This window comes from Triticum urartu, chromosome 3A (assembly GCF_056163025.1).
Source record: "Triticum urartu cultivar PI428250 chromosome 3A, HENAU_Tu73, whole genome shotgun sequence".
NCBI classification, from domain to species: domain Eukaryota; kingdom Viridiplantae; phylum Streptophyta; class Magnoliopsida; order Poales; family Poaceae; genus Triticum; species Triticum urartu.
Window position 1 is genome coordinate 377,390,054 of NC_141875.1, and position 11,566 is coordinate 377,401,619.

General features: G+C 46.7%; 2 protein-coding genes across 2 annotated transcripts; one reads left to right on the forward strand and one right to left on the reverse strand.

Moving 5' to 3' along the window:
* Window positions 1-1,490: 1,490 nt before the first annotated feature.
* On the forward strand, window positions 1,491-5,141 carry LOC125544034 (NADH dehydrogenase ubiquinone complex I, assembly factor-like protein (DUF185)). The gene is made up of 10 exons (XM_048707564.2): window positions 1,491-1,862; window positions 1,969-2,030; window positions 2,119-2,262; window positions 2,670-2,780; window positions 2,860-3,055; window positions 3,631-3,689; window positions 3,778-3,830; window positions 3,900-4,122; window positions 4,447-4,555; window positions 4,649-5,141. The coding sequence occupies exons 1-10, from the start codon at window positions 1,580-1,582 to the stop codon at window positions 4,909-4,911; spliced, it is 1,503 nt and encodes a 500-aa protein (XP_048563521.1). The 5' UTR covers window positions 1,491-1,579; the 3' UTR covers window positions 4,912-5,141.
* Window positions 5,142-6,753: 1,612 nt separating this feature from the next.
* On the reverse strand, window positions 6,754-10,796 carry LOC125544035 (cytokinin riboside 5'-monophosphate phosphoribohydrolase LOG). The gene is made up of 7 exons (XM_048707566.2): window positions 10,458-10,796; window positions 9,787-9,884; window positions 9,144-9,174; window positions 8,366-8,465; window positions 8,177-8,247; window positions 7,249-7,392; window positions 6,754-7,156 (listed from the first exon to the last, which is right to left on the reverse strand). Exons 1-7 carry the CDS (start codon window positions 10,614-10,616, stop codon window positions 7,055-7,057), a joined length of 705 nt encoding a protein of 234 aa, XP_048563523.1. The 5' UTR covers window positions 10,617-10,796; the 3' UTR covers window positions 6,754-7,054.
* Window positions 10,797-11,566: the final 770 nt, after the last annotated feature.

Below are 11,566 nucleotides of genomic sequence, written 5' to 3' on the forward strand. Positions count from 1 at the left end.
AGAAAGAAAAAACGTACAAATGATTTGCAGATTCCGTGCTGAAGGATCTAGGTAAAACTGAGGCTCACTTCCTTCTGAAACAATGAATTTGTATTTTGTCAGGAGCTGCCAAGAAAGGAATTGATGAGACATTGGATGGCTTAAAGAAGCAGATAACCATCGTCGTTGTTCATGTCGGCTTCAAATATTAGTTTCTGCACAGCAGTTTGGAAAGATGTTTGGTTTTTGTACTAATTTCAAAAGATGAAGAGAGAAATAAAAAATGAGCAATGAATACATAAAATAAATAAGAGAAATGCATAGACATTTATTAAACCTTGTTAGACAATGAATTCTTGATTTTTTCTTGATGCGGTTTCCCCTCAAAGTGAAACACAAGATACTTGGACGTCCATTCCTCTGACAGAACTGAAGCGTCTTTCATGTTTCAACTTTTCTCTGTTAAACTAAAAAAAGATTTGTTCTTCTCTTTTCTGCCCGATTTTGTAAAAGAGAAAGAACCAATTAAAAACTTATCAGCAACATACAATGCACACTTCAAAGATACAACTCCATCATATAAAAAAGAAAGAAAGAAATTTGAGTTTATTTGGGATTCCTAGGATAAATAGAAAAAATATATTGTGTAGATACTGTGGAATTCACATGATTCAATCTGAGTGTATCTACGATCAGTGTCGGGGGCCTTGTATTATGTCAAAATTCTCACGTAATTAAGATATTCTTGTTCCTACTATGCTGCGTGAGGTCGTCTGCAGCCATGACTTGCTTGTGGGATATACGATCGAGCATATTGCATAAGAGGGGAATACGAGTTGTACCTATAGCCAGCATGGAGCAGTGCAGTAGCACGAGGGCCATGTTGGGCGGCAGCGCATAAGGGGATGCTGAGTTTGGCGGTGCCGCTGTTCGAGGTTGAGGTCGGGGAAGGTGCGCTGCCGCTCGAAGTCGACACCGGTGTAGCGCGATGGCCTGCTAGACAAGGAGGAAGAGAAAGAGGTCGGGGGAATGGGGTCTGATCGCAAATCAGCCATGTCTTGCATCCGCTCGCCTCGCACCGCTCCCCATCAGAGGATCGAACATCACTAACCCTGGCCGCCACGCGCAGGAGTGGTTGCGGGGAGGAGAAATGACAACACCTCGCACGTCTGCTCTTTTTCCCGATGAGCCGTGCTTGCCCCAGCCGCTGCGTGTGAGAGAGTCTTTCGGCCTCCCCGCAAGGGACGATTACAGGCCTGGTAGGCTCAATTTAATCTCAGAAGGCGAAGAAAGCTACCAGAGCAGCGGCCCAAGAAGGGTTAGCGCTCGTTAGGATCGAACGAAGCGACGGGGAGTGCAATTAAAAGACAATCGGATGGTAGAAAACGTCCAAAAATGACGATCCAACGGCCACGAATGCTAATGGCCTAAGAAGGCAGGAAAGATGCCCAAAAGTGACGATCCAACGGCCTGAGAGGGGTAATCAAAGTGATAGCCCGGCCAGGCTCATTGGGCTTTCGAGCGAAACCCGTCGTCGTCCTACCCCCTCTCCGGCCCAACCCACCAGCACTTCAGCTACTCCTTCTGTCTCGCCGTCGAGATGCTTCGGAGCCCAGCCGCCGCTCTGCTCCGCCGCCTGGCCCCTCGCATCACCGGCTGCAGTGGGGAAGCCGGCTCATCCACGCGTCGGACCCTCCCTCCTTACATATCCTCCTCCTCCTTCCTCGCGCGCTTCTCGTCCACGCCGACGTCCTCGCCGCCACCGTCCTCCGTCGGTGCCCGCGACGATGAGGCGGAGGATGACAAGCTCCCGGGATCATCAGGCGATTCCGGCGCCAGGCTCAGCATTTCTGTGGACCGCGCCGGTCTATACAGCCCCCCAGGTCTCACCCCTCTCACTCCCATACACATTCACATTTTTCAGACTGTTACGCGCATGCACATTGGGGTCCAGTGTTTCTGATTATGCACATTTGATCTATGCGACAGAGCACTCTCACGAGCCGTCGTCGGACTCTGACCTTGTCAAGCATCTTAAGAGCATCATAAACGTATCGATGGTTCCCCCCTCCATTATTAGTCTTTAATCTCCATTGCTTGCATTGTGGAAATGTGATTCGGTTGTCATTGGAAGGTTAGTTCCGGAGTGGGCCGATCAGCATAGCTGAGTACATGGAGGAGGTGCTTACAAACCCACAGTCTGGGTACTACATGAATCGCGATGTGTTTGGGGAGTCTGGGGATTTCATCACCTCACCAGAGGTCAGCCAGATGTTTGGAGAGGTAAGTGGTGCTCCCTAGCTGTTTGTCTTCCAGCATTCAGGTATTAGAATCTTCTTCTTTTTTGCGAGTACAGGTATTAGAATCATGTAATGTGCCACACTTGGAAATTCAGTGATGGCAGAGAGATGGACCATTTGTTTCATGTATAACAATGCAACGATACACCACGTGATATTTATGAATGGTTGTGAGGCATTGTAATCTTTTATGTTTGTGCACTTCCATTGCACATCATTTTTGCTGCAGGACTATAGTATTATTGGAAATTATGATATTCAGAATCGTATTAAGTGTTTTATATTCGTATGGTGAATTTAATTTGACCAGTGGTTGATTTACTCGATTGGTTGATCTTATGCTATGGCTTATGAGATAAGAGTAAATAATGTTTTGCTGCTTTGCCTCAGCTGATTGGTGTGTGGGCGATGTGTCTGTGGGAGCAAATGGGGCAACCAGAGAAGGTGAATTTGATTGAGCTTGGCCCAGGACGAGGAACTCTCTTGGCAGATTTACTTCGTGTATGGTTTTCTTGCTTGTGCCTCTCCTTTGTCGAACTTGTACTGTCCTGTTTCTTAATGCATATGTCCATTTCAATAGGGCTCAGCAAAGTTCGTTAATTTCACTAAGGCGCTCAACATTAACTTGGTAGAATGTAGCCCTACATTGCAAAAGGTGCAGTACAATACTCTGAAATGTGAAGATGAATCTGTTGGTGATGAAAAAAGGACAGTTAGCAAGCTTTGTGGAGCCCCTGTTTATTGGCATGCCTCCCTCGAACAGGTTCCTTCAGGATGTAAGGGGCTCTTTCAGCTACAAATTTCATGTTTCTAAGTAGTTAATCTCTATGGTATAACTGTGGATATCATCTAGGCACTTGTATGATAAACTCTTATACTGTCATTCATCTTTTAACCATACCATGAGATTTGTGGAATTAGTATGGTCTGATTCATTTGTTGTGGTAAAGAATGTGCTAAAGTACATAATGACATGGACCAAAAATAGACGGATCTATCGTCGATTTCCTTTTGAAAGTGACACAATCGCACAATATATATTATCCTCAACTTGCTAATGATGTTGCCAATTAGTTGGATGATCTTCAAGCACCTATGCTGCCATTGCTTATTTGCTTCTGATGCTTAAACTTGCTAATGAGCTAGCTTAGATACTTGGTGTATGTCGATCCTTAAACATTTCAGCTTCTGATGCTTGTAATCTCTCTGTTGGACTGCCTTTAGTGTTCTTCTACAAGTTGTATGGTTTATTCTGAAACTGGGTTGCCTTTATGTATCTTCAAGTTTTTGTCTTTCAAACATATTTTTGGGGTTTCTCTTGTTTGCCTTATTTTAAGTGTCTTATCTGCAGTCCCCACCATAATTGTTGCTCATGAATTCTTTGATGCTTTACCAATCCATCAATTTCAGGTTGGTGAGCAGTCTGTTTCAGATTTTATCACGCTTAAAGATTAATTACTGTGCAATCGTTCCACTGAACAACCATTTTTTCCTGCAGAAAGGGTCACGCGGCTGGTGTGAAAAGATGGTGGATCTCGCAGGAGACTCATCGTAGGTTTTACAAATCTTAGTTAAGTATTATTAACCTTAAGTAAATGTGTAATTCTTACTTCGTAGCAGGTTTCGCTTTGTTCTGTCTCCGCAGCCTACAGCCTCTTTAATTTTCCTCTCCAAACGTTGTCAATGGGCTAGTCCTGAGGAGCTCGAGAAGGTTGAGCAGATTGAAGTCTGCCCGAAAGCAATGGAGATTAGCGAACAGATCGCAGACCGAATTAGCTCAGATGGTGGAGGTGCTCTGATCATTGACTATGGCAAAAATGGAATAGTGTCTGATAGTCTTCAGGTTTGCATTTTAAAATTGTTTCGCTACACCTGAGTTGAACTGAAGAAGTTGTTGACCGTAGTGTGTACAAAGCTCCAGCTAGTCCTGCCCCTGTGGATCTCTTGACATAAATAAATTGCTAAAAGTAGACTGGATAGTCTTTGGTGCTCACATGATACCCAAATTCTATTCCTTGTTTTGTACAGTATTTGGTTTTATATATAATGTGCTTGCACAAGGAATTATCTCATGGACTGTTCTTTTACGAATATCAATTCTGTAAGCAATAGACTAGTCTCTTGAATAAATGACATGTACATTAAGAAAACAACGATATATATGCAGGCAATCCGCAAACACAAATTCGTTCACATATTAGACGACCCTGGGTCTGCTGATCTCAGTGCCTATGTTGATTTTGCTGCAATCAAGCACTCTGCCAAGGATGCTTCAGGTTTGCAACGTTTATGAACTCTTATTGCTTGTTTGTACTTTTCATGGCAAGGCAAGCATTTCTTACTAGGCTTGTGTCTTGTTATATCTGCAGATGATATTTCCGTCCATGGACCAATGACTCAATCCCAGTTGTTGGGTTCTCTTGGTATCAACTTCCGGGTGGAAGCCCTTATGCAGAACTGTGACGAGAAGCAGGCGGAGTCTCTGAGGACAGGCTACTGGCGTCTAGTCGGAGACGGAGAAGCCCCATTCTGGGAAGGGCCTGATGACCAAACGCCCATCGGCATGGGCAGCAGGTACCTGGCCATGGCCATTGTCAACAAGAAGCATGGCTCGCCCGTTCCATTCGAGTGAAAAGCGGTGATCCCTTTCCTTTGTGTAATCTGTTAACCAGTAATGAAAAAACTAAAAATAACGAGACCCTCTGCAATTCCTGTTGTACTTGATGATATAGACAGTTGAGTTCAGAGCAGGCTTTATTTTTGTGGGCTATTTTCTTGTATGCTACTTGGGGTGTCGTGTCGAGTAACAACTCCTGAAAACATGTGCTAAGGATGGATACAAATGTTATCGGGTTGCTCTCAGCTCTCCTAGTCCTAGTAGAAGTATATAATTACAGCGTTGTCATCAGCGGGTCGTCGTCTGATTTTTCTGGGTCTCTTGCTGCATTGTTGGTGAAGTTTTGTTGAGTGCCTGGTCCATGTATTAACCGTGAAGCAGTCCAGGTAGGTGCATCCAGTTTGAAAGTCTGTATTTTTGGCAGTCAAGTAAGTATTTATTCGATAGAAACAAGGAATTCTTGGTGTTTGACATAGTGAGTAAAGCAGTCGCAGAAGATACAAGGACCTACCGACCCTGGTTGCATGTATTGTTCCAACTTGCCATCCTGTTAAAAAAGCAGTACTAACATACGTGGTCTCAGAGAACACACTGGTAACCACAGGGAGGGAGTTGATCTGGTCACCAACAAGCGTGGAATCCATCCACGGCAGGTGAAGAAGTGGAAAGTGCGATATGAAGAGCTGAGATGGAGGAAGGTTAGCTTCATTTACTTGATTTAGGGCCTGTTCGGAGACCCGCCGCTCCACGAGGCCACTCCCGGAGCGGGCGGAGTTTCAGTTAAAAATCGTGGAGCGCGCATGTAGGTACTCTCCAGATTCCGAAATTTCAGGGAGCAGGTGGTTATCCGAACAGGCCCTTAGTCGTTTGAATTTCTGATGGTGAGTAGCACAAGTAGTAATACTTGTTGATGTGTTGAACCAACAACCTTGCTGTCAAAAAAAAACATGGGAAGGAATCCATGGAGAAAGGGTGGGTGAGTGACAGGGTGAGGTCGATCGGTAAGGATGGTGCTGCTTCTTTTTTAGGGGCGTTGGTGTGGTGATGCCGATGCGTAATGAAAGATGGTAGAAAGCAACATGGGCAATTATTGACAGAAGACAGGCAACGAAGACGGCAAAGTGTGTGCTGAAAATGGCCCTGAAGCGTGGAAACGGAAGAGAAAAAGAGCATCGACCAAACCGCACGAATATGCACATATCCTATGCTGAACGAAGACAACTCCTTGAATAAACTATATCACGTAGGAGTAGTACGTGCGCGCCTAAACAAGACGTACACGGCCATTCCTTTCACATCCATGGCCATTCCCGCCGCACCGGCCGCAGCCAGTCCAGCCAAAGTCAGTCTCCTTTTATGGGCCGCAGCAAGCAGCAGATTCTTCCTGCCTTTGGAGGAAGCAGGAGGAGAAAACGGCGTCTCAACCGAAAGAAAGAAAGAAGGAGAGAAAGAAGGAAGGAAGCGCGTGCGGCAGGCAATCCATCCACGGGCGGGAGCCGCATTGTCGCCGCCGCGAGGCCCACCGGTGTCTGCCTGTCCCTTGCCGACACACACACCATCTCGACACGGACCTCTCTCTCTCAGTGCCTTCGGGAGGGACAGGTCCCATCGCCGACGTGCGTGCGTGCGCGCGCGCGCGCGACGGCGACAGCCCCGGCTTTCCAAAAGCGCACAAACGATGTGCCCCTTCCACCAACGACGCGGATCCTCCTCCTTCATCTTCATCTAGTCTAGCTGTCTAGGGCACACTGGCCTACAAACACTTCGTTTCTTCCGTTATCACGGCTTGAATCATCATTTGTTTGCACATCATCCATGAGCGACACACACGTGCAAGCAAACAGATCCACACGGAGCGAGACGAATTTTCCCATTCTTGATTGATAGTTAAGGAACACACATCTGCTGCTGCTCCTACATGACACATTTGTACATGCAATCCCTTCCTTCTACTTCTAGTACCTAAGCTACGACCAAAAGAACTCCCATCATCAACCGCACCACTACTTGCTACTCAATGCTAACACTGTCATGCCACTGGCAGTGACAGGCAAAAGCTACGACTGACAAGGACTAGCACACTCCCATCTTTTTTTCTTCTTTTTTTTTGCACGGTCAGATGTTACTTAGTTCAGAAACGCTTCCACGATGAATCGTATCATGACGACGCAATGCCGGGCTCCAGCTCCGGCACGAAGCCGTGCGTGATCTGGCCCTGATCCTCCCACACCAGCCCGATCTCGTAGTCCGGAACATACTCCTGCAAATTCATGCATGCTAGTACATGTCAACACACTGACTGACGGTGGCCACGTAACAGTAACGATATTGATTGGGTCTGTATATAATTACCTCGAGCTTGAGAACTAGCTCCTTGGCGGTTGGAGCTGAGATGACGAGGTGCCTCGCGTCCTCCTGTATGAATCCTTCGCTCACAGCCATGTCGATGAAGGACAGGAAGAAATTGTAGAACCCATCCACGTTCAGCAACCCGATCTGCTCGGTCAATATCCACCAAAAGAGATCAGTCGTTAACCCCTACTAGTTACTGGCTGCTAATGTGTACTGCTACTGTACTGTAATACTGTATTGATTGAGAATAATAAAAGGGGGATCTAAGCATTAAGATTCAGCATAACAGATTTCTTCCGAAAAATACTAACATGGATCCGTTCCACCTAGATATCATGAATACAACATTTGGTAGGGCCCCTCAAGCACAAATAATAGTGATAGATATGATAAATCGAAGTGGAGAACATTCGTTACTAGTTAATAAAGAGATTATTCAAACCGTCCACTCCTCTACAACTTGTGGTTCGTGGATCGGTCTTCTACCTTAGATGCCAACAATACATTCCTTTTTCAACGTAAATCCGACTGGCACAAGATCCTCCAAACATCATTCTAAATTCTAATAATACCTACAGTATAAACAATGGAGATTGCGGATCGCATGCTCCCCAAACTTATATGTTGGTCTCTGAGATGCTAGGCTGCTTAAACTACTGATCAATAATTTGCCATCCTCTAGATGGCGAAAGCTTCCGGCCAATCACATGGGATGGGACTGGGAGCACCACCAAGCCACAATCAAGGCCTAAACACGACTTTGGGCTAAACTAATTGCCTGGATAGCCGCAGATCAGACAAGCAAGGGATTCGGAAACATGCAGGCAGCACGCATGATGGTTAAACTATCGCGCAATCATGAGCATATAATTAAGCTTTTGAGACGATCGAATTGTTGATGCTACAAGGAATCAGAATTGGTCGTTACCGGCTTCTTGTGGATCCCAAGTTGGGCCCACGTGAGGACCTCGAGCAGCTCATCCAGAGTCCCGTAGCCACCTGTGGTGCAAGAGATGGAGATTTTTCAGATCTTGCATTGAAGAATCCAGTGATTCAAATCACACTTGACAGGAGATCCATCCATGTTGGGAGCAACTAAGATAAGATTCTCTCATACCGGGTAAGGCAATGAAGGCATCAGCAGAGCGAACCATCTCGGCCTTCCTCTCGTGCATGCCGGAGACGGCTCTGACTTCCCCAACAGGCTCTCCAGTGACCTGAAGATTGAAGCAGTGACAGGAATGTTAAGCAGGCAGTACCATTAATGGTTGCGCATTTCAGCTTCGAATTAGATCATGTGTTCAAAACCCTCTACTAAAACTAGCAAATGCAACGAAAGAAAAAGGTCCTGAGAAAGTAAGTTTTTAATTTGCATGTAAAGAACCGCACACACATTTCTGTACGGTACGTACTGCACCTGCATGAGCTCATCATATAGTACTAGTAGTACAGTAATAAATAAACAAGAAAAGGACGTGTTCAGCTAGACACATTTCTACTTCTCCATAGTAGTACTAGTACCTTGGTCAATAACAATAACAAGGACAGTTACTAGTAAAAGTGCTATCCATGTTCAGCTATAGGTGGTAGTAGTAGTAAAAAACTCAAGTTATTACTATGTTCAGCCAAGGAGTAGGTTGCATATCCGGTGAGGTGAAGTCCAAAGGCAAGGCAAGCGAAGCAGTAGCTTTGAACTGATAGTCGTAGTGGTACATTTAAAAGGGAGCACGCATTGGCGTTGGAGCGGCGCACCATATTCATGTGAGCAACGTAAATGCAGAGAGAATTGAAGTGGATATGGCACGCACGCACGCACGCATGCCTAGCAAAACGGAGTAAAAGTAGAAACATGCATGAAGCAAATGGGGGAGTAGAGTAGTAGATGGATCGCTCACCTCTCTGGGCATCAAGGACTTGGGGATGACCCTGCCGGACAAAAGAGAAGAGCAAACAGATAGACACGTCAGTTGTTGGCATAAAGCAGTCAAACAGTAAGTAAGGCCACAGCTTTTTGCCATGGCAAGAAACTGGCAAAACCAGTGCCCACTACTCCTCCTAGCGTAGGCACAACACCTCTACTACTGGCTAGCTGGACCGTGCTGTGCATGTATAGGGAGAGATGGAGATGGACTGAATGAGCACTGGTGGTACTGGAGTCCTGGTAGGCAATAATTAGAGGGAGGGACGAGAGAAGGGGCACTCCAAGAGGAGGAGGGAAGTCCATTTGGAGCATGCAGGCTAGGAGCCTTTCGGAAGCGAGTCCAAAAGGTGGTTCCACTCCTGTGAATGGAACCCAGACGCATTCAAAATGCCTCCCACTGCTGCCCCCTCTGGCCCTGGCCCTGGCCCCAGATCAAAGCAAACCAAACCAAAGGCTGCCTGCCATCTTGATGCGTACAAAGAAGGAGCAGGAAGCATGCACGCACAGGAACACCACTCATCAAACAAGATAGATAGATAGATAGATAGATAGAGAGAGAGAGAGAGAGAGGGAGCTATGCTATGATATACGGTGGGGAGGCAATGAAATGAAGTTACCCAATCACATGGCGTCCTCCATCATGGACTGCGTGGGAGACGAGGCCCATGAGCCCAATGGAGCCTCCTCCGTAGACCAGGTCGATGCCCCTCTCCACCTGCAACGCAAACAAGAAACCAAATTAAAGGTGGGATTTCTTGTGTTGAAACTGAAATAGTAGTAGTATATGCAAGAAGCAAAACATGAAAGATCGTTCCTTGGGGGAAGCAAGCAAGCCATCATTGTCTTCCGTGACCATGACCATGACCCAGCCATGACGGACCATTTCGGAGAGAGCAGAAATGGCAAATGGATGCAGCAACTTCTAGCAAGTAGTACCATTTGTGATTTGTCCAGCGCGCGCGGTGCGTGAGGCGTGATCGAGCCACTATGCAACCAGCGTGGCGCGTGAGGTATGATCATGCAGGCGTGATCCATGCAGATGCAGTGCGCCGTGCACCCCACGACGTTCTACAGCTCAGCAGCCAGCAGGCAGGCAGAAGCTGGTGACGTGCCATCCCCAAACAAACACGAACAACAAGGCCAACATGTGGGGGCGAGCGAAATAAAAGAGGAGAAGAAGATTTCCGTTGCCGCAAAATTTATAAACCCAACAGAAAAGATTTCTACGCGTAAGCGTGAGCGTGAGCGTGACAGGGGGAGGGGGAGGGGGAGAAGAAAGACCAAGTACCAGCTCCTTGCCGAGCTCGACGGCGGCGTCCTGGTAGCTGGCCTTCCGGCCCTTGGCGCTGCCGCAGTAGACGCAGATCCGCCTGAAGCGGGAGCGCCTGTCCCCGCTCTCCGGGGCAGCGGCGCCGGTGTTCTTCTCTGCCGTGGCCTCAACTGCCATCGCCTGATCCGTCGGTCGGTGTTGGGGTCGGGAAGGGAAGGCTGGTGGTTCTCGCCGGCCAGGTGGTGGAGGGGCGGAAGGTGGTTCTTGGCTTCGGGTAGGTGCTGATGGTGGAAGGGGAGGCGAGGCTGTGACTTGGGGCCGGGGCGGAGGGAGACCTGAGTTGAGCCGGATGTTGTGGGGGGAAGCGTCCATTTATAGAGGAGGAATGGATGGATGGGTGTTGGTTGGTGGGTCCAACATTGTTGGGGCCGGGCCTGTCTTCCCCACAGCTGCTGAGAGTACTGTACTAGTACTACTTTTCTCTCTCTTTCTCTGGTTTCTTCTTCTTTTATGAAAAGAAAACAAGAGGTTTCGTAGCTTTGAGTTTCATTTGTTTGTGGTCTTTCTAACCCTTTGGTATTTAGCGGCTTTGCTGAGTTTTCACATTTAGTGCTAATTTCTGTTCAGTTAGAGTAAATTATAGGTGGTTTTGTGTGTATTCCCCCGGTCCTTTTTAGTTCACATATAAGATTTGTCTGAAGTCAAGACTCGTAAACTTTGACCAAATTTATAGAAAACAATACCAACATTCATAATGTGAAATCAACAACATTAGATGCGTCATGACCTTAGTTTTCATATTGTATAAATTTGGCATTGTAGATGTTAACATTTTTTCATATAAATATGGTCAAGTTTGACTTCAGACAATTCTTATATGCAAAGTAAAAGAACCAAAAAGAGTACTAAGAGAGACCGAGACAAGAAACGTGGCATTCTCTTCCTCTATCTAGGGGGTAGTAGTAGCGGTAGATGATCACCAACGAAACAACAACTACAACGCGAGCGGTAGTACGAAAATTCACCTCCGAGAAGATCGGACTTGTTGCGCTTCCAAACCAAATCCTCATGATGGTGGTCAAGATCCGAATTTATGGTGTCGTGCGTAAGTGTGCTCGGCATCGGAA